This window comes from Rattus norvegicus, chromosome 13, assembly GCF_021556685.1.
Source record: "Rattus norvegicus strain SHRSP/BbbUtx chromosome 13, alternate assembly SHRSP_T2T, whole genome shotgun sequence".
In the NCBI taxonomy this organism is placed as follows: domain Eukaryota; kingdom Metazoa; phylum Chordata; class Mammalia; order Rodentia; family Muridae; genus Rattus; species Rattus norvegicus.
In genome coordinates this window covers 54,096,953-54,120,549 of record NC_141546.1, presented here as the reverse complement: position 1 = coordinate 54,120,549, position 23,597 = coordinate 54,096,953, and the positions used below count along the sequence as shown (strand labels likewise).

The 23,597-nt window shown below is 36.7% G+C and overlaps 1 protein-coding gene across 2 annotated transcripts in view; it reads left to right on the top strand.

The window, feature by feature from the left end:
• Cfh (complement factor H) overlaps window positions 1-23,597 on the top strand; it is a 95,095-nt gene that overhangs the window by 43,844 nt on the left and 27,654 nt on the right. The window contains 7 exon segments of one of the 2 annotated variants that reach the window (NM_130409.2): window positions 59-253; window positions 617-793; window positions 13,831-14,013; window positions 15,126-15,302; window positions 20,583-20,756; window positions 21,470-21,652; window positions 21,738-21,917. In NM_130409.2, the coding sequence (NP_569093.2) occupies window positions 59-253; window positions 617-793; window positions 13,831-14,013; window positions 15,126-15,302; window positions 20,583-20,756; window positions 21,470-21,652; window positions 21,738-21,917 (1,269 nt within the window). 2 annotated transcript variants of the gene reach the window in all.

The window sequence follows — 23,597 nt, the reverse complement described above, 5'->3', positions numbered from 1 at the left end:
TTTTCCTCTGATATGAGTGTTTTATGGTTGTTTTATTTTATTATTTTTTTCTTTCAAGTGAAACCTTGTGATTTTCCACAATTCAAACATGGACGTCTGTATTATGAAGAAAGCCGGAGACCCTACTTCCCAGTACCTATAGGAAAGGAGTACAGCTATTACTGTGACAACGGGTTTACAACGCCTTCACAGTCATACTGGGACTACCTTCGTTGCACAGTAAATGGGTGGGAGCCTGAAGTTCCATGCCTCAGTAAGCCAATGCCTTTATAGTTAACTATGTTGATTCTTTTAAAGAGAGAGCACATACATAATTAAGTTATTCATAACAAAAATAAGACCAACAAAAGAATTTGTGAGCAAAATGGCTAGTTTCTGTTATGAAATGTTTCTTCATGAAACATGCAATAGGGACTATGGAAATATCTTTATCACTTGCATATTTTATTTTTACAAACGAAAGATAAATGCTATTCTCTTAAATGTTTGTTATTAATTTTATTTTTGAATGATGTGCATACTCATTAAACAGTTTTAAAGATAACATTTATCTTAGTTTATTTTTAAACAAATTAAAGATTTTATTTTTTTAATTTTTAATTATTATGTTTCTTAGGGCAATGTATTTTCCATTATGTGGAATATGGAGAATCTTCATACTGGCAAAGAAGATATATAGAGGGTCAGTCTGCAAAAGTCCAGTGTCACAGTGGCTATAGTCTTCCAAATGGTCAAGATACAATATTATGTACAGAAAATGGCTGGTCCCCTCCTCCCAAATGCGTCCGTATCAGTAAGTAACTAATACTTAGATCGCAAGAAGATTGTGACTCTCTGTCCCATCTGTATTTGTTTTTATTGGCTAATTTTTATGTACATTTCAAATGTTATTCTTTTTCCTGGTTTCCCATACATAAGCCCCCTATCCAATCCCCCTCACACTTCTTTGAGGGTGTTCCCCTTCCCCAAGAACCCATCCTTTCCCACTTCCCTACCCTGACATTCCCCTACACTGGAGGGCCCAGCCTTAGCAAAACCAAGGACTTCTCCCCTCATTGGTGCCCAACAAAGCCATCCTTGTTATATACAGCTACATATGCATCTGGAGCCATGAGTCTGTCCAAATGTCCTCTTTGGGCAGTTGTTTAGACCTTGGGAACTCTGGTTGGTTGGTAGTGTTGTTCTTATGGGGTTTTAAGACCCTTCAGCTCCTTCAATCCTTCCTCTAATTCCTCCAGTGAGGACCCCATTCTCAGTTCAATGGTTGGCTGCTAGCATTCTCCTCTGTATTTGTCACACTCTGGTTGAGCCTCTCAGGAGACAACTATATCATGTTCCTGTCAGCATGCACTTCTTGGCTCCATCAATATTGTCTAGGTTTAGTATGCATGTGTGTTTATATATATATATATATATATATATGTATATATACAGGTGTAGTATGCATAAGTATATATGTATATGTCTATGTTTATTTGTTGGATCCCCAGGTGGATCAGGCTCTGAATGTCCATTCCTTCAGTGTCTGCTCCAAACTTGGTCTCAATATCTCTTCCTACAAATTTTCTTCTATTAGTTCGAGAGTATCTAGCTTCATGTGGAGGTTCTTGACTAACTTTGACTTAAGGATTTTTGCAGGGTGATGAAAATGGGTTGATTTGCGTTCTTCTACATGCTGACCTCCAGGATAACCAGCACCATCTGGTGATTCCACTGAATGATTTTAGTTCCTTTGTCAAATATTAAGTGACCACAGGTGTGTGAGTTCATTTTTGGGTCTTCAATTCTACTCCAATGATCTACTTGCTTGTCTCTGTATCATTATTGCTCTGTAAAACAGCTTGAGGTCATGGATGAGATTACCAAAGAACCTTTTTTATTATTGAGGATAGTTTTCACTATCTTGGATTTTTTTGTTAGTCCAAATGAATTTGCAAATTGCTCTTTCTATGTCTATGAAGAATTTAGTTGGGATTTTGATAGGGATTGCATTGAATTTGTAGATTGCTTTTGGCAAAATGGCCATTTTTACTATATTAATCCCCCCAAACCACAAGCATGGGAAGGTTCTCCATCTTCTGAGATCTTCGATTTCTTTCTTCAGAGACTTGAAGTAATTGTAAGATCTTTCACTTGTTTGAGTAGAGTCACAACAAGGTATTGTATGTAACTTGTGACCATTGTGAAGGGTGTCATTTCCCTAATTTCTTTTTCAGCCTGGTTATCCTTTGAGTAGAGGAAGGGTACTAATTTATTTGAGTTAAATTTATACCCAGCCAATTTGCTGAAGTTATCATGCTTAGTAGTTTGCTGATGGAACTTTTGGGGTCACTTAAGGATAGTATTATATCATCTGCAAATAGTGATATTTTGACTCTTCCTTTCCAATTTGTATCCCATTGACCTTTTGTTGTTTGATTGCTCTGACCAAAACTTTGAGTACTATATTGAATAAGTAGGGAGAGAGTGGGCAGCCTTGTCTAGTCCCTGATTTTAGTGGGATTGCTTCAAGTTTCTCTCCATATAGTTTGATGTTGGCTACTGGTTTGCTGTATATTGCTTTTAATATGTTTGGGTATCAGCCTTGAATTCCTGATCTTTCTACGGCTTCTATCATGAAGGGGTGTTGAATTTTGTCAAATGCTTTCTCAGCATCTAATGAAATGATCACATGGTTTTTTTCTTTGAGTTTGTTAATATAGAGGATTACGTTGATGAATTTCTGTATTTTGAACCATCCCTGCATCCCTGAGATGATGCCTACTTGATCATGAGGGACGATTATTTTGATGTGTTCTTGGATTCTATTGACAAGAATTTTATTGAGTATTTTTGCATCAATATTCATAAGGGAAATTGGTCTGAAGTTCTCTTTCTTTGTTGGGTCTTTCTGTGGTTTAGGTATTAGTGTAATTGTGACTTCATAGAAGGAATTCGGTAGTGCCCTGTTTCTCTTTTGTGGAATAGCTTGGAAAGTGTGAATATGAGGTCTTCTATGAAGGTCTGATAGAATTCTGCACCTAACTCATCTGGTCCTGGGCCCTTTTTTTCTTAGGAGACCTTTAATAACTGCTTCTATTTCTTTAGGAGTTATGGGGTTGTTTAGATGGTTTATCTGTTCCTGATTTAACATTATACATGGTATTTGTCTAGAAAATTGTCCATTTCCTCGATATTGAATATAGGCTTTTGTAGTAGGATCTGATGATTTTTTTTAATTTCCTCAGATTCTTTCGTTATGTCTCCATTTTCATCTTGAATTTTGTTAATTGGAAATACTCTCTGTGACCTCTGGTTTATCTGGCTAAGGGTTTATCTATCTGGTTGATTTTCTCAAAGAACTATCTCCTGGTTTTGTTGATTCTTTTTTTTTTCTTCCTTTTATTGAATATATTTTTTTCAGAGGGAAAATGTTTATTAGTTTCATAGTTTTATACCTTTCAGCATATTTTAACTTGGTCTCTGGAGCATTTGGAAGACTAGCTGCTTACATCAGAGCAGTGCTGAAATAGAGACAACTATAAATCCAGAGACAAACATAGCCTTCAAAGTTATTTAGCCCTACTTCTAAACAGATAGTCTATAATATTTATTCTCAATAACTGTAAAGAAACTTATATTCTCCCCCTCCCACAAAACATCACTGAAAGACGAAAGAATTGGTTCCATGTATGACCTTCTTGTTTGACCAGTGGCTTCATTAGGGTCATTTACAGGAGCATGCCAAGAAGTTACTTAAAAGAATAGTAATGATTCAACTGAAGTTTCATTAAAGATATGTCTCATCACAGAATGCTTTTCAATTCATAAATCACCTCTAGAATGCTATCCACACCATCGAGAATCCTGTGATCTCCTCTCAATCTATAATAACATATTGGCTTGGGGAGGGTTTATGAAAGAATAGTGGGGTGTGTGTGTGTGAGTGTGTGTGTGTGTGAGTGTGTGTGTGTGTGTGTGTGTGTGTGACAAAAAAATTGATTTAAAGTTAACTTCTAAGTCCCAACTAACAACCAATGTTCTGATCAGAGAGCTTTCAGAATAGACTCTATTTTCTCTATATTCTGCTCCAAACAACTTTCCTGATGGCTGTCTTTCTATAAGTAGTTTGCTTTGCATGACACAGCTTTCTCTTACTATTCCTTTTTTTTTTTTAACTTAAGTATTTCTTATTTACAATTCGAGTGTTATTCCTTTTCCCGGTTTCTGGGCCGACATCCCCTAACCCCTCCCCCTCCCCTTCTTTATGAGTGTTCCCCTCCCCATCCTCCCCCCATTGCTGCCCTCCCCCCAACAATCACGTTTGCTGGGGGTTCAGTCTTAGCAGTCCCCTTCCACAGGTGATCTTACTAGGATATTCATTGCTACCTATGAGGTCAGAGTCCAGGGTCAGTCCATGTAGAGTCTTTAGGTAGTGACTTAGTCCCTGGAAGTTCTGGTTGCTTGGCATTGTTGTACATATGGGGTCTCGAGCCCCTTCAAGGTCTTCCACTTCTTTCTCTGATTGCTTCAACGGGGGTCCTATTCTCCATTCAGTGGTTTGCTGCTGGCATTCACCTCTGTATTAACTGTATTCTGGCTGTGTGTCTCTCAGGAGAGATCTACATCCGGCTCCTGTCTGCCTACACTTCTTTGCTTCATCCATCTTGTCTAATTGGGTGGCTGTATATGTATAGGCCACATGTGGGGCAGGCTCTGAATGGGTATTCCTTCTGTCACTGTTTTAATCTTTGCCTCCCTATTCGCTGCCAAGGGTATTCTTGTTCCCCTTTTAAAGAAGGAGTGAAGCATTCACATTTTGATCATCCATCTTGAGTTACTTGTGTTCTATGCATCTAGGGTAATTCAAGCATTTGAGCTAATAGCCACTTATCAATGAGTGCATACCATGTGTGTTTTTCTGTGAATGGGTTACGTCATTCACGATGATATTTTCCTGATCCATCCATTTGCCTATGAATTTCATAAATGCATTGTTTTTGATAGCTGAGTAATATTCCATTGTGTAGATGTACCACATTTTTTTCTGTATCCATTACTCTGTTGAAGGGCATCTGGGTTCTTTCCAGCTTCTGGCTAATATAAATAAGGCTGCTATGAACATAGTAGAGCACAAGTCTTTTTATATATCCGGGCATCTTTTCGGTATATGCCCAAGAGAGGTATAACTGGATCCTCAGGTAGTTCAATGTCCAATATTGTGAGGAACCTCCAGACTGATTTCCAGAATGGTTTTACCAGTCTGCAATCCCACCAACAATGGGGGAGTGTTCCTCTTTCTCCACATGCTCACCAGCATTTGTTGTCACCTGAGATTTTGATCTTAGCCATTCTCACTGGTGTGAGGTGAAATCTCAGGGTTGTTTTGATTTGCATTTCCCTTATGACTAAAGATGTTGAACATTTCTTTAGGTGTTTCTCAGCCATTCGGCATTCCTCACCTGTGAATTCTTTGTTTAGTTCTGAACCCCATTTTTTAATAAGATTATTTGTCTCCCTGCGGTCTAATTTCTTGAGTTCTTTGTATATTTTGGATATAAGGCCTCTATCTGTTGTATGATTGGTAAAGATCTTTTCCCAATCTGTTGGTTGCCGTTTTGTCCTAACCACAGTGTCCTTTGCCTTACAGAAGCTTTGCAGTTTTATGAGATCCCATTTGTCGATTCTTGATCTTAGAGTATAAGCCATTGGTGTTTTGTTCAGGAAATGTTTTCCAGTGCCCATGTGTTCCAGATGCTTCCCTAGTTTTTCTTCTATTAGTTTGAGTGTATCTGGTTTGATGTGGAGGTCCTTGATCCACTTGGACTTAAGCTTTGTACAGGGTGATAAGCATGGATTGATCTGCATTCTTCTACATGTTGACCTCCAGTTGAACCAGCACCATTTGCTGAAAATGCTATCTTTTTTCCATTGGATGGTTTTGGCTCCTTTGTCAAAAATCAAGTGCCCATAGGTGTGTGGGTTCATTTCTGGGTCTTCAATTCTGTTCCATTGGTCTATCTGTCTGTCTCTGTACCAATACCATGCAGTTTTTATCACTATTGCTCTGTAATACTGCTTGAGTTCAGAGAAAGTGATTCCCCCTGAAGTCCTATTATTGTTGAGGTTAGTTTTAGCTATCCTGGGTTTTTTGTTATTCCAGATGAACTTGCAAATTGTTCTGTCTAACTCTTTGAAGAAATGGATTGGTATTTTGATGGGGATTGCATTGAATCTGTAGATCGCTTTTGGTAAAATGGCCATTTTGCTATATAAATCCTGCCAATCCATGAGCCTGGGAGATCTTTCCATCTTCTGAGGTCTTCTTCAATTTCTTTCTTCAGAGTCTTGAAGTTCTTATTGTACAGATCTTTTACTTGCTTGGTTAAAGTCACACTGAGGTATTTTATATTATTTGGGTCTATTATGAAGGGTGTCATTTCCCTAATTTCTTTCTCAGCTTGTTTCTCTTTTATGTAGAGGAAGGCTACTGATTTATTTGAGTTAATTTTATACCCAGCCACTTTGCTGAAGTTGTTTATCAGCTTTAGTAGTTCTCTGGTGGAACTCTTGGGATCACTTAAATATATTATCATATCATCTGCAAATAGTGATATTTTGACTTCTTCTTATCCAATCTGTATCCCCTTGATCTCCTTTTGTTGTCTGATTGCTCTGGCTAGAACTTCAAGAACTATATTGAATAAGTAGGGAGAGAGTGGGCAGCCTTGTTTAGTCCCTGATTTCAGTGTGATTGCTTCAAGTTTCTCTCCATTTAGTTTAATGTTAGCAACTGGTTTGCCGTATATAGCTTTTACTATGTTTAGGTATGGGCCTTGAATTCCTATTCTTTCCAGGACTTTTATCATGAAGGGGTGTTGAATTTTGTCAAATGCTTTCCCAGGATCTAATGAGATGATCATGTTGTTTTGTTCTTTCAGTTTGTTTATATAATGGATCACGTTGATGGTTTTCCGTATATTAAACCATCCCTGCATGCCTGGGATGAAGCCTACTTGATCATGGTGGATGATTGTTTTGATGTGCTCTTGAATTCGGTTTGCCAGAATTTTTTGAGTATTTTTGCGTTGATATTTATAAGGGAAATTGGTCTGAAGTTCTCTTTCTTTCTTGGGTCTTTGTGTGGTTTAGGTATAAAAGTAATTGTGGCTTCATAGAAGGAATTTGGTAGTGCTCCATCTGTTTCAATTTTGTGGAATAGTTTGGATAGTATTAGTTTGAGGTCTTCTATGAGGGTCTGATAGAATTCTGCACTAAACCCAGCTGGACCTGGGCTCTTTTTTGTTGGGATACCTTTATTGACTGCTTCTATTTCCTTAGGAGTTATGGGGTTGTTTAACTGGTTTATATGTTCCTGATTTAACTTCAGTACCTGGTATTTGTCTAGGAAATTGTCCATTTCCTACATATTTTCAAGTTTTGTTGAATATAGACTTTTATAGTAAGATCTGATGATTTTTTGAATTTCCTCTGAATCTGTAGTTAAGTCTCCCTTTTCATTTCTGATTTTGTTAATTTGGACAGACTCTCTGTGTCCTCTCGTTAGTCTGGCTAAGGGTTTATCTATCTTGTTGATTTTCTCACAGAACCAACTTTTGGTTCTGTTGATTCTTTCTATGGTCCTTTTTGTTTCTACTTTGTTGATTTCAGCTCTGAGTTTGATTATTTCCTGCCTTCTACTCCTGCTGGGTGTATTTGCTTCTTTTTGTTCTAGAGCTTTTAGGTGTGCTGTCAAGCTGCTGACATATGCTCTCTCCTGTTTCTTTCTGCAGGCACTCAGAGCTATGAGATTTCCTCTTAGCACAGCTTTCATTGTGACCCATAAGTTTGGGTATGTTCTACCTTCATTTTCATTAAATTCTAAGAAGTCTTTAATTTCTTTCTTTATTTCTTCCTTGACCAGGTTATCATTGGGTAGAGCATTATTCAACTTCCACGTATATGTGGGCGTTCTTCCCTTATTGTTATTAAAGACCAACTGCAGGCCGTTGTGGTCTGATAGCACGCATTGGATTTTTTCTATCTTTCTGTACCTGTTGAGGTCCGTTTTTTAACCAATTATATGGTCAATTTTGGATAAAGTACCATGAGGAGCTGAGAAGAATGTATATCCTTTTGCTTTAGGATAGAATGTTCTATAAATATCTGTTAAGTCCATTTGGTTCATGACTTCTCTTAGTCTGTCTACGTCTCTGTTTAATTTCTGTTTCCATGATCTGTCCATTGATGAGAGTGGGGTGTTGAAATCTCCTACTATTATTGTGTGAGGTGCAATGTGTGTTTTGAGCTTTCGTAAGGTTTCCTTTACGTATGTAGGTGCCCTTATATTTGGGGCATAGTAATTAGGATTGAGAGTTCATCATGGTGGATTTTTCCTTTGTTGAATATGAAGTGTCCTTCCTTATCTTTTTTGATGACTTTTAGTTGAAAATTGATTTTATTTAATATTAGAATGGCTACTCCAACTTGCTTCGTCCGACCATTTGCTTGGAAAGTTTTTTTCCAGCCTTTCACTCTGAGGTAGTGTCTGTCTTTGTCTCTGAGGTGTGTTTCCTGTAGGCAGCAGAATGCAGGGTCTTCACTGCATATCCAGTTTGTTAATCTATGTCTTTTTATTGGGGAGTTGAGACCATTGATACTGAGAGATATTAAGGAATAGTGATTATTGCTTCCTGTTATATTCATATTTGGATGTGAGGTCATGTTTGTGTGCTTTTCTTTTCTTTGTTTTGTTGCCAAGACGATTAGTTTCTTGGTTCTTCTAGGGTAGAGTTTGCCTCCTTATGTTGGGCTTTACCATTTATTATTCTTTGTAGTGCTGGATATGTAGAAAGATATTGTGTAATTTTGGTTTTGTCATGGAATATCTTGGTTTCTCCATGTATGTTAATTGAGTATTTTGCAGGATACAGTAACCTGGGCTGGCATTTTTGTTCTCTTAGGGTCTGTATGACGTCTGTCCAGGATCTTCTGACTTTTATAGTCTCTGGCGAAAAGCCTGATGTGATTCTGATAGGTCTCCTTTTATATGTTACTTGACCTTTTTCCCTTACTGCTTTTAATATTCTTTCTTTATTTTGTGCGTTTGGTGTTTTGACTATTATGTGACGGGAAGTGTTTCTTTTCTGGTCCAATCTATTTGGAGTTCTGTAGGCTTCTTGTATGCTTATGGGTATCTCTTTCTTTAGGTTAGGGAAGTTTTCTTCTATGATTTTGTTGAAGATATTTACTGGTCCTTTGAGTTGGGAGTCTTCACTCTCTTCTATACCTATTATCCTTAGGTTTGATCTTCTCATTGAGTCCTGGATTTCCTGTATGTTTTGGACCAGTAGCTTTTTCTGCTTTACATTATCTTTGACAGTTGAGTCGATGATTTCTATGGAATCTTTTGCTCCTGAGATCCTCTCTTCTATCTCTTGTATTCTGTTGGTGAAGCTCGTATCTACGGCTCCTTGTCTCTTCTTTTCGTTTTCTATATCCATTGTTGTTTCCATGTGTTCTTTCTTGATTGCTTCTATTTCCATTTTTAATTCCTTCAACTGTTTGATTGTGTTTTCCTGGAATTCTTTCAGGGATTTTTGTGATTCCTCTCTGTAGGCTTCTACTTCTTTATGTTTTCCTGCATTTCTCTAAGGGAGCTCTTCATGTCTTTCTTGAAGTCCTCCAGCATCGTGATCAAATATGATTTTGAAACTAGATCTTGCTTTTCTGGTGTGCTTGGATATTCTGTGTTTGCTTTGTTGGGAGAATTGGGCTCTGATGATGCCATGTACTCTTGGTTTCTGTTGCTTGCGTTCCTGCGCTTACCTATCACCATCAGATTATCTCTAGTGTTACTTTGTTCTTCTATTTCTGACAGTGGCTAGACTGTCCTTATAAGCCTGTGTGTCAGGAATGCTGTAGACCTGTTTTCCTCTTTTCTTTCAGCAAGTTATGGGAACAGAGTCTTCTGCTTTCGGCCGTGTAGTCTTTCCTGTCTACTGGTCTTCAGCTGTTCCTGTGGGCGTGTGTCCTGAGTCCATTAGGCAGGTCACTTGGAGCCGAAAAGTTGGTCTTACCTCTGGTCTTGGGCCAAAATTTGCTTTCCGTGAGGGCTGCAATCAAAGGGCTTGCTCAGCCTTCTCTCAGGCCCAGATGGCACTAGAACTTTTCCTCTAGAGTCAGAAATATGGGCAGAGAGTAGTCTCCTCTGGTTTCCCAGGTTTGTCTGCCCCTCTGAAGGTCTAGCTCTCCCTTCCATGGGATTTGAATACAGGGAGCTGTTTGACCGGGTCCCTTCAGAACTGGGCGCAGTCTGGAACCTAGCGCTCCTGCAGCTTGAGTGACCATATCTTCCTGTTCCCAGAGGCCCTGTACAGTTTCTTCTTGGGTCAGGGATGTGGGCAAGGGTGGGCAGTACTGGAAGTCTCTCCTGCCTTGCAGTCTCAGGAGTGCCCACCTGTTTGGTTGATGAGCTCTCTCTCCCACGGGGTTTGGGAACAGGGAGCTGTGGGCCAGGATCAGCGAGGTTTGGGCCCCAGCTGGAAACCAGAAGTGTCTGGTCCCAGAAGAATTTTGCCTTTGTGTATCCTGAATCCAGCAGGCAGGTCACTTGGAGCAGAAAAGTTGGTCTTACCTCTTGTCTCGGGCCTGAAGTCGCTCCTCGGAGCTGGTTTTCACCTCTCCATCAGGGCAGCAACCAAAAGGGCCTGCCCCGCCTTCTCTCAGGACCCTGTGCACAGGGGGCCCAGATGGTGCTAGACCTTTTTCTCTAGATTCAGAAATGTGGGCAGAGAGTAGTTTCCTCTGCCTTCCCAGGCATGTCTGTTCCTCTGAAGGTCTAGCTTTCCCTCCCATGGGATTTGGGTGCAGGGAGCTGTTTGACCAAGCGCTCCTGCAGCTTGAGTGCCCCTATCTTCCTTTTCACAGAGGCCCTATACAGTTTCATCTTGGGCCAGGGATGTGGGCGAGGGTGGGTAGTACTGGAGGTCTCTCCTGCCCTGCAGTCTCAGGAGTGCCCACCTGTCTGGGTGATGAGCTGTCTCTCCCCTGGGGTTTGGGAGGAGGGAACTGTGGGCCAGGATCTCTTCACCTATTCTTAACATTAATAATTCAACACACACACACACACACACACACACACACACACACACACACACACACGCCCCTAGTGAGTCACTATACTGCTGGTAGCCTGAATGTATGTTTTATGCTTGATCACTTGGGATTAGATAACTTATCAGAGAGAGGCTTATTCTTAGAGTAGATTGAATTTTCAGCAAGTATTAATTACCTGTTGTTCTTCATTGAGAGGGTTAGTGATTATGAAAATTTCTCCATATGCATTGAAATGTCAACTGGTATTGTAGTAAACTCACATAGACAATCATAGTTTTGAAATTTCATGGGCTCTGCCTGCCTGTCATATATAGAAAGCTTTTCTCATAGTAGGCATCCTAGTTTTTGCCCTTAAATTCTTTCTGCTCCTTCTCAAATGATGATTCCCCAAGCCTTAGGTTTGTTTAGTGACTACTACTTACATAAGACTTAATATCTTATAATATTAGACATTAAATTTATTTGTTCCTAAACAGCTACATTTAAAATATTTAAACGAAAGTGCAAGTTGTAGAAATTTATTGTTAAGAAATATACTATTTCTATTAATAAATATAGTATGTAATATTTACATTAGGTTTAAAATATCTAGATGTTTGAGCACTTTGAAGAAATGTCTTGCTATGGTCTCTTGCCATGTGACTTTTAGAGTAAGCTTGCTCATGCATGAAAAATTCATTTCTGGATTCAATTTTGAGAAAATTGATACAGCACCATTAATTTTTTCTATTAATAACTACGATATGTCTATGATTTAGTTAGACCCTTAGTCTCTTGTGGCACTGTTCTGTTTTATGCAGCAACTTCAGTAGATGGATAGCTAATAGACGTTTTCAAATTGTAGTAATTGTATTCATGTTATCTATTTTTCTTGGGTATAGTTTATGGTTTTCATTAATTCTATTCATTTTATCTTGCCAAATTAATTGACGTGAATGTTCATAATATTCTCCAATTATTTTTGAAATTTATGTAAAAGCACATAATGATACAATTCCCATCATTGCTGATAATGTTAATTTGATCTTTCTCTACCTTTTCCCTACCTTTCTCTGCTATGTCTGCTTAAAAGATGATTAATTTAGGTGTCTTTCATAGGATCGAGATGTAAAGTTAATTCTGCTTTGTGTTATTTTAAATGACATGACTCCCACTCCCAATTCTACTCCCCCTTTCTTTAAATTTTCTGCTTTTTCCTAATGTCTTAATGAGATCTCAGGCAACTGATGTGAGCCCGTGTTCCTTGTCCATTTGAATGTTGAGTGCAGCCAGATTTTTGTTATCATCCCACATAGTTGTGTGTGTTAATTTATCTATTGGTACTTGGATACAATGGGTGAACATTATCAATTTATTGTTGGGGAAATAATTCAGTGCCACAAATGTATATGTTTTCATTCACCTCTGCCACAATCCCTTGAATAATAAAGCAGCACTCCATGAAAACTTTTTGCTAGTGCTTGGGCTTGGAAAATTGCAGAATAAAAATACTGAGTTTGATTTTCCTTTGAAATTATTTTAGATTGGTTTGCCACACATTTTTTGTACAACTTGAGTGTTCAGAATATCAATAAAACTCTCCAGGGGGATGTCTTTCTAAAGGATTATGGTGATTACATGAATCTTTACTGTCTACACCTTTGAATATCTTGAATTGTTGGTGTTCTGGGTACCTTTTCCTGTAATTTTTGGGGTAGTTATTCTTCTCATGTTCTTCATCAGAGAATCTTGTAATGTGCTAGACTGTGCTGATAGAGGATGGCAATTGAGAAATGCAGAGTTCCGCTCCATATTTTCTTTGTTCTTGCTTTTCTATGCCACACGTTCAGTGACTCCAGTCTTTTTGAGCAAAGTAATTTTTGTTGCTTAAATTCAATAAAATACCCATTTTTCTTCTTTAGTTCACAATTTGCAATTTTCTGGAAAACTCTCCTTTACATAAAGCCACCTCAATAATGAACATCATTAATCTGTTGCCTCTGGTACTGGTAATTTTCAACTAAATATGTTCTTATCATTTGAGTCTGCTACACTATTTTATTTTTGTTTCTTTATAATTTTATTATATCCTTTTACAGCAACAAAATCTCATTACTTTTTCTAATCTTTATTAACCTTTGAACAACCATTCTATTTTAGGCATGCAGCTGAAATTATTGGCACTGGAGTCTGTAGTAACTTTGGATATATTTTTTAAGATCATCATTCGACTCCAGAATCCCTAGTGGGATGAAATGAGATCTAGGTTCCTAAGAGATCCAATTATTCTTAAGCAGAAAGAAAAAAAATGAAAGAATGAATGAATAAAAAAAGAGAGAAAGAAAGGAAGAGAGAAAGAAAGAAAGAAAAAAGAAAGAGAAAAAGAAAGAAAGAGAGAAAGAAAATATTGTCCAGAGTTCTGATGGTCTATAAGATATATATTCATTTGGACAAAAATGTTAAACATATTTAAGAACATATTATAAATCCTTTCAATTTTACTTTGTTAGAAAAAAACTTTCTCAGAGGACTATGATGATGTATGTTTAAAACGAAAGGTTTGTTGTTTTTTCTTTTCTTTTTCTTTTCGTTTCTTTTTTTTGTTTTTTTTTTTCTTTTTTTGGCCTAGTGATGGGAAAGACTTTGATTATTTCATGTACAAATGACTAATGACTACTTCTGCACCTTTAATATTGTAGATCCCTAGGCTGCCATGCCTATACTCACCTCTTTTCTTACTTTTTACCCTTTTAGAGACTTGTTCAGTATCAGATATAGAAATTGAAAATGGGTTTTTTTCTGAATCTGATTATACATATGCTCTAAATAGAAAAACACGGTATAGATGTAAACAGGGATATGTAACAAATACCGGAGAAATATCAGGAATAATTACTTGTCTTCAAGATGGATGGTCACCTCGACCCTCATGCATTAGTGAGTATTTTATTATATTGTTGCAATTATACTAATGATGCATAGGAGTTTAGTGTTATTCTTTTTGTATATGATTGATATTCTTTCATTTGTAAACAGCTTTCAAACTTCAAGAAAAAATACACAGCATTTTTTTTATTTAGACATTCCTGCATTGTAAAATATCAGTTCATTTGCCTTTTTCTAGGCTCTAAAATAGCCTAGTTTTAAATCTAGTGAAGAAGTCTTTGACCAGATGCAAATTCCTGAATATATGATAACCTTATAATATGTACGTGACACTATGAGTTACGATCTATTTCAGAACATCTCCCTTTTAGAAGATCTTTTTAAATATTTTGATATTGGAAAGAAAGAAATGCTTCCAGGCACCAGGAAATTTTGGTATTTGGAAACATTCTTTTGTTTTAGGACATACAGTTAATGAGGATTTTCTAGGATTAACAATTAGCTCATCTAGTCTTATTTATAAGAAAAATACCCAGTGCTATTTTTCAAGATGTATTCAATTTATACCTTATTGTTTAAGGTATGATTTAAAGTATTCACTAAGTTCATAATTTTTTGTCTACTGTGATTTTACAGGATTTAATTAAAGAAAAGGAAATTAAAATTATTCCCATATAACATTCATTTATATTAAATTATAATTGGTAAGGATTTATTGAATTTTTTTACTGTGAAAGGGAAAACCCTTGATATAATATCTGCTTAAATTCAATTCATCTACTTTCCTATATTTTATGAGTCATTTGATGTACTAATTATAGGACCTTAATTCGCAAAATGCTATCATACTTTCCTAAAATTATGTATTTGCACTTGTCTATTTTTTGGAGTATGTGATAAGTATAAGAAAAATTGAGCTGAGAAATGATTTCTAAAATAAAATTTTATAAAAGCTTAAGAAAGGAGATGAATGTTACATAGAGTATATCTCAATTTTAATAATTTTCAAGAAAATAAATTATTACTGGTCTCCTTAGTTTCCTTCAATACAGTATTTAATTTGCTATCATATATTAATTTATAAAGACTTTTTTCTCATGAGAATTATTTCTACTTGCTATTGACACATTAGAAATGACATTGTCTCTCTTATTTTGCATTAGAGTCTTGTGATATGCCTGTATTTGAGAATGCTATGACTAAGAATAATAACACATGGTTTAAACTCAATGACAAATTAGACTATGAATGTCACATTGGATATGAAAATGAATATAAACATACCAAAGGCTCTATAACATGTACTTATGATGGATGGTCTAGTACACCCTCCTGTTATGGTAAGTACTATTTTCTCTGGAATATTTTTAGATAAAAATAAATGTTTGTGTTATTAATAACTGAATGTTCTAGAATCTTCCTTATGAGTTAATGTAGCCTAAGAAAAAGGACTGTTATGAAAGCTATCGATAATAATATTTACATTTATTATATCATTACATTCATTTATTTATCCTGTGTGTATACATGCACACATATGTGTGTTTCTGGAAGTGTGTATACTGCATTATACAGGTAGGTGTCAGAGAACTTGTGAGAGTCAGTTCCCTCTTTCATCATATGGATCTGAGGGATTGAAGAGGACTCCAGGCCTAAAGGCAAGCACTCTTACTGACTGAGCCATCTTTCTGGCCTGATAATCTGTTTTTAAAAAATTCTATATTCATCAGTTGTATATGGCACTGGATTATGATTCTAGCAATTAGGACCCTGAATCAAGAGATTTTTAAGTTTGAAGGTATATTGGACTACATACTAAGTTCTGTTTCTAAAACCAAACAAACCAAAAATTTCATTAAATTAATGATTCCTTTGTGTGGCCTGTGTGTATCATGTATCTCTGATTTGAGGACAATTCTTTTGTTATTCAAGCTCTTATGTAGACTAGGTCTCCATTATCAAATTTATGATCTGAAGCATGAAACTAGGTAATGAAAACTTGAGGCCTGGAGAGATGGCTCAGCAGGTAAGAGCATGGGCTGCTCTTCCAGAGATCCTGAGTTCAATTCCCAGCAACCACATCATGGCTCACAATGAAGGAGGTAGAAGTATGGCATTCTTGAAATCTAGGCCAGTCTGGGCTATGTAGGAATTGTAAGTGGTAAGTGCAGGAATTGTAGGAATACAGCTCTGAAGGGTAAAGCTTCCCCAATGGAGATGCTGCAGCTCTGAGTGTCCCAGTGCAAGTATGACAGCTCTGAAGGGAAAGGTATCCTGGCAGTAGGGAGCTAAGGAAAACCACAAAGTTACACTGCACAAAACAAACCTGGCACAAGAACTTTATTGGGAAAAACATAAGAAAGCTGTTTCTGCTCCAGATTAAAGCAGCAAAGAACAAGCTCAGTGATTGGTGAGATTTTGAGTTTATCTTGGGCTTCCACCCCATCCCTACCCTCCAGAAAGGAACTTGGCCATTAGCACCTCAAGGGGCTAGACTGCCATTATAGTAGTCTGGAGGTGGGGCTTGGTCACTTGCATGACTTCAAGGGACTTACATTAAGATGGTGGCTGCCTCTGTTTGACCAACATACAACAGGAAACTGAGCAGGAGACAGATAAATATAAGTTGTTTTTTTTCCGGGGGGCTGGGGGTAGGGTGGGTTTTGGAGGATAAACATTTCCAAGGTGGGGAATGGTGAGATTTTCAAGATCAAGACTGGTGGGTATTCACACTCAGGGCTTGGTAGGGTTTCCTATTTAGGGATTGGTAGGTTTGGGTAGGTTTTAAGCCATGAAATGGGCTCAGAACTTTTACCCTAAATGAAGACATCTCACAAACAGACAAACAGCAACAAATGATGTACATAGTAAGAAAAAAATCAAACTAAACAAACGGTGATCACTAGTTTCTCTCTGATTATAAGCAGTTCAACATTATGAAATCAGGACTTTCTATAATACAATACTAAAGTAGAATGTAAGGGGAGGGATATTAGTTTCACAATACAATACTTTGCCTAAGGATCAGTACTAACACTACAAGTATAAAATAAAATATAATATAAAATTATTTATATACTATTCTGATGTGTGAGAATTTTTTTTCTGTGAAGTCAATATACAAACATCTACTCACCCCAAGAAAGAGCCCATGACAGACCAATGTACAGATACCACTAATTTCCAACTTCATGAACCTTGAGTCATTGTGTCCAGTTGCAAAATCCCCAAAGAGACTACCAGGAACTGCAACTTCCACACACGCACAGGAGAGTCTTTATTCAAGCTCGAGCTTGGGCTACATACCTTCCTGATGGAATAGGAAGGAGAGAGATACTTGAGTCTAGGGCCTTAGGGCTTATATAGGGAAAAATCTCAAGCTGGAGTCTTCAAGCATTGGCATTACATGTTTGGGTAAAGGGGTAAAGGAATGTTAACCTTCAGACTGATATCATCAGGGGGAGACCACACATTTAAAAGAGGCATCTTGTCCTTGGAATGATTTATGTTTTTTTAACTTATCTTATTATTGTGACCAGTTTTCCTGTTGTTGCAAGCTGGCCACTGCTGTTATATCTATTTTCAACTGCTGGGAAGGGTTGGTTGTCTCTTTTCCAGAGCCCAAGATGGGGGCCATATCACTTCAAGGACAGCAGTTTTCTCCAAGGACAGCAGCTTTTCCCAAGGACAGCAATTTTCTCCAAGGACAAGATCTTAAAATTGAATTTAAAGGAAAAGATGGAATCCCTCCTGCTGCCTTTTGCCTTTTCAGAGTTTTATTAAGGTTGCTTTCAGAAATATGAATGAGGGTGTTCTCATAAGAGAAGAAATGGCTCAAAGACAGCTACATCACCAAAGCCTACCCAGTATGGCTGACAATTCACAAAACACAATGGATCATATTACATAATGTGTAGGCAGCACATAGATTGAGGAGTGTCTTTTCAAGTGAGTCAGCTGATGAAGCACCTACCACTGGGTAGGATCCTTCTTCTAGGAAGTTAATTATCTCATTCTTTGCTCCATCTAGGGAGCTCTGAGCTCCTTCCTTGCAGCTTTGCTTGTCTGAGTGATTCTCACCAATTCAGCTAGCTTGTTTACTCTGGAAGTAAGGGGCCTGCTAAATCTGCTTAGTTTCAGGGACTCCCTGAAGCTATTTTGAGTTGTTTACTTCCCTCCTTAAGGAGCTTCCCTGCAGTATGGAGTATTTCAGTCTCAAGGAAACTGTTGCCCAACAAATTCCCATGGTCTTTCAATGTCTCCAGGTCTGACAGGTGATTGTAAAGCAGAGGAGAATTGCACAAATTATTTTTTCACTTTAAGACAGAGTATTATGGTATGTTTGCTAAACAATTTGTATAAAATAAGCAAAGAGAATACACAAATAGGTGCAAAACAAAAAATAGTTATAGATGATTATATTGTGCCATTCAAATCCACTTGGAAAGAGCACACACGTAGATTCAATTCAAGTTTAGGTTAAATGAATTTCTTATTTCTATCAACACAGAAGGGGGAGGAAGGGAGGGTTTATAAAGTTGGATTCCTAAAGTTGCATATTACAATTAGCCATGAAATCTGCAGCTGGACCAAAAAGTGTTTTTGCATCCCTCAGTTGTTCTTTACCTTTGTATGCCAATAAAAAGATCACTTCATCCCTGTCCCACAAAAGCAAAAAACAAACTGTCAAACATCTTACAACAGGAACTCTAGTAACCTATCTAAACTTTTCTGTTTTCTTTACTTTTGTTTACTTTTCTTTTTACTTATTCTTCTCTCTTACAATAAATATATCCTGATTGTAGCCTCCCTTCCCCCAACTCCTCCCTGTTCCCACTTTCCCTTCTCTACCAGACCTACTGCTCCTCCCTTCCCCTTCAGAAAAGAGCAGGCTATTCGTGAATATTAATCAAATATGACATAACAAGATATAATAAGCCTAGGCATAAGCCCTTATTTCAAGGCTGGATGAAACAACCAAGTAGGATAATGTCTCAAGAGCAGGCAAAAGAATTAGAGACACCCATGACTCCCATTGTTAGGAGTCCCACAAAATTCCCAAGCTAAAGAACACTATGCAAAGGACCTAGCACAGACCCATACAGGCTCTTTGATTTCAGCTCCTGTCTCTGTAGCCTCTATGAGTCCTACTTAGTTGATTCTGTGGCCCATGTTTTTCTGCTGTTACCATTCCACACACAAAATTCATTCTATTGCCCCTTCCCAGGGTGATTTCCTTCTTACTTCTCCCCACTTCTTACTTAGCCTCCCTTTGTCTGTGTGCTGTCACATGATTAGCCTTTACTTAGCTCTAATAACTACTTATGAATACATAATTATTTTTGTCTTTCCAGGTCTGGTTGCCTCACTCAGGATATGTTTTTCTAGTTCCATCATTTGCCTGAAAATTTCATGATGGCACTTCTCTAACATCTTTCATAATATACCATTATATAAATATACCACATTTTTATGCACTCTTCAGTTGAGGGGACATCTAGGTTTCTAAGCTATCCAGTCTCTGTTTGCTGGCCCTCAGGTTAGTGCCTGGCATGGCTCTTTCTCACTGCATTGGGATGAAGCTGTACCAATCATTGATTGGCCACTCCTGCAAGTTCTGCAGCCGTATCTTGCAGGAGAAATAGTCGGCTGAAGATTTTGTGGCAGGGTTGGTGCCCCAATTCCTCAACTGGAAATCTTGGTTAGAAAAGTTGGCTGGTTCAGGCTCCTTAAACCCCAGTACTAGGAGTCTTTACTAGGCTCACACTCAAAGATTCCTTGGAATTTCCCTTGCACTAAGGTTTGGTCTTGTCCCTGAAATACCCCAAATTCTAATCATCTCTTTCAATACTTTCTCACTCCACCACACCTGATTTCTCCTCTTACCATCCCTTCAGTTTTGAACATAGCAGTTGTCTTTTATGAATGACTCTAATTAAAAATTATGACTTTTAATTTATACATTGGAAAGAAAGGAGATTTTTAAGGCAGAAATGTGTTATTTATTTATTTACATATTTTTGGTAACACTCAACAATGACAAAAATTGAAGAAAAAATTTTTCATACAGGAGAATGTGTCATACATTCTTAATTTGAGTCAGAATAATTCACAATTAATTAATTAAAACCAGAATTATAAAACTGGTTTAATGTAAAGGTTTTGCACAACTTTTTTATAGTCTACTTAATCATAAAATATACTATATTTTCCTAACTTCAGATAAATTATAAATTATTTTATATATTTTAGTTTCTCATTATATTAAACTGAAATGATTTCAATATATGATGTAGATATAGTATGACACTAATTTCAAATCTGAAGGAAAGAATTTTGTGTTGTAGAATAGGAAAGTTATTACTTTAACATTAATATTTATCTGCAGCAGCTCAGATCCACTGGAAGACAGTTGGTTTTATTAAATCAGTTTTGTGATTAATACATTATGCTTTGTTATGTTTCTCAGAGACGTCCACATTGACTTAGAGGCTATATTAAAGCTAGGACACAATGTTTTTCCTAAGGAAGAGGGTTTCTGAAGCTTCCCTGTGAATGTACATGAGAAAGATAAAAATACTTATCAATGATTAATGGTATATTCTAATTATCTTTTCAAGAAAGAGAATGCAGCATTCCCCTGTTACACCAAGACTTAGTTGTTTTTCCCAGAGAAGTAAAATACAAAGTTGGAGATTCGTTGAGTTTCTCTTGCCGTTCAGGACACAGAGTTGGAGCAGATTTAGTGCAATGTTACCACTTTGGATGGTCCCCTAATTTCCCAACGTGTGAAGGTCAGTATCTGTTTTATATTTGATGAACTAAGATCAGAAGTTTATTTTTTTCCTCTTTTAATATTCCCCAGTTATCAAGTATGTCTATAATATAAAAATCTTCAGAGAAATGAACATTCATTCAGATACACAGCCACATGTTTATGAGGTTAATTTGAAGCTAACTTGCTTCTTTAAATATGTTATCCATGTGTTTACACATGCAGACATGATGGCTGAGACTGATGGGATTTCTTTCATTTTGCCTATATTACCATTAGTGCTGGTGTTTTTATACCATAGGCCTTCCCGCATATTGTATAGAGTATGTCCAAACCTGTAAAAGCAGGTTGTAATTAATTCAAAACCAGGTTCAATATCTATTTAAAATAGATACAAGGTACAATGCTGATTTTTTTTACAATGTGGTAAATGTATGATAAAATAGTACCAGTCAATGTGAAAATCATTATAATCAACACAACAATTACTGAGTGATTGCATGTATCTTCAGGCTGTCAGGTTTACCAAAAATTCTTCCACCTCCAATATATTTGCAATGCTATTGCAACAGTTGTATTAAAGTTGTGAAATATAAATTTAGTGTAAATACTATTTAGAAAAGTGTAAAAGAAAGTTATATAGTGTATACATTTAAATTTTCTCCATTTACTAAAATTTTAGACTGTAAGATGGACATTTTCTTTTATATTTATACAGTATTTCTGTAACAGGCCAAGTAAAATCATGTGACCAACCTCTTGAAATCCCGAATGGGGAAATAAAGGGAACAAAAAAAGTTGAATACAGCCATGGTGACGTGGTGGAATATGATTGCAAACCTAGATTTCTACTGAAGGGACCCAATAAAATCCAGTGTGTTGACGGGAAGTGGACAACCTTGCCGATATGCGTTGGTAATTAAAATAATTAACACTTAAAAATTGTTTTGCATCTCATGTGACGTTTTAATTATAAGTAACTTAAGTGAAATACCTACAGAGTATGAGAGAACATGTGGAGACCTTCCTGAACTTGAGCATGGCTCTGTCCAGTTATCTGTCCCTCCCTACCATCATGGAGATTCAGTGGAGTTCACTTGTACAGAAACCTTCACAATGATTGGACATGCAGAAGTTTTCTGCATTAGTGGAAGGTGGACCGAGCTTCCTCAATGTGTTGGTAAGTATGTGTGCATAAAATGGATACTTCATAAAGTTTAATATTTATATTGCAGAAATATTTGCTACTGTGTACTTCTGAAGTAAGTAGTCATTTTGGAAATATCTAGTCTTAAATAATATAAATCCAAACTTTCATTGTTTATAATTTGATGGATGTCTACAGGTGAACAGAAATTCTTAACATACAATATATAAAAGTTTGTTCATTACCACAAGATAAATCTAGTTGTTAATTATAAATTGTCATGTGACTGACATGTGAATATTAACACCCAAGTAGGTTTGACTATGGTACAAAAAAGATCATTGTTTTTATTGTATGAGACTCTCCTCTCAGGACTTGGAAAGGTAAGAATTAAAGTCTGCTAATCACCCATTTCCTACTCTCATTATAGACTTACCCTGAAGCATGTCTGTAATGTTTGTGTTTATTCTACAGACTGCATTCTAAAGTCAATGTGCCAAAGTTGGGACTCTCCACCCTGCCATCAGCTGTAGAACTCAGGGATTAGATGGGAAACATAATCCCATATATGACTCCACTTCACACTGATTCCCCATGTTCCTTTGCTGATTCAGTCTTAATGAGTTACTGGAAGAATCTTGGTGTCTACATTTTCTTTTCTCTGAAATGGAAGTTTTTCATTGATTGACCTTGGTCATCCAGGCTTCACTATTTGTTGGAGTTTTGGATATTCTTTAATGCCAGGGAAACATGGAGCTCCTTTGGAACGGGCACCTATTCTTGTGCTGCTTAATGATATGCTCTCTCTGCCCAGACACCCAAACTTCATAACAGTTTGCCATGTAAATGAATACCTTTCCTACATATCAATCATAACAATTTTTGCTCAGCAAGCAGATTTTGCCAAACCCATCTTCATCATTGCTTTAAAACTGTTTAACACTTTCATAAGAAGAAAGATCAGATATAATATCATATATAAAAACTGAATCCTTCATTTTATATTAGTTTATGCTTATTTTTATGTACTCTATTGTACTCTAGTATTTGTTCATATATCAGAGGTTTAGTTTGGTTTATCTGCCTGCAGCCACCTTAATATGACTCCAGTTATGTCTTCCTGGATTGCAAAGTTAATGTTATGATACAAATATTTTTACCTTGACACTCTACCTTACTTTTCTCCAAACCCTTGGCTTTCACCTGATGAATAAGAGATTCAGAAGCAAATGAACCACACAGTCACCATGCCCCTTTGACTTTCTTCTTTTTCCTTTACAGAAATTGGCTTTGTGTGTGTGTGTGTGTGTGTGTGTGTGTGTGTGTGTGTGTACCAATCTTTAGTAAGGGACGAATTCTCAGGAGTCTTTAGTGTTTGCATCACTCTATCAACATTTTAAATATTATACAACTTTGTCTAATTATTTACTTTTATTTGTACTGTGTTTATTTTATTTTAGATTTCAAATTATTGATAAAAATTATCCATGACCTATACAGAAATGTCAAATTCAAAAGGACTCTCATTTTCACCAAATAGTTAAAATATATAGTACACTAAAATGCTCCCATATATATATATATATATCCTTATTTAACTTATAAAACAACCATACAATCAGAACAATTTATTATTATAACTTAATATTGCTGTATTATAGAATAACGTCATATGAAAATATATCTTATAGACTCATATGTAGGGTGTATAAA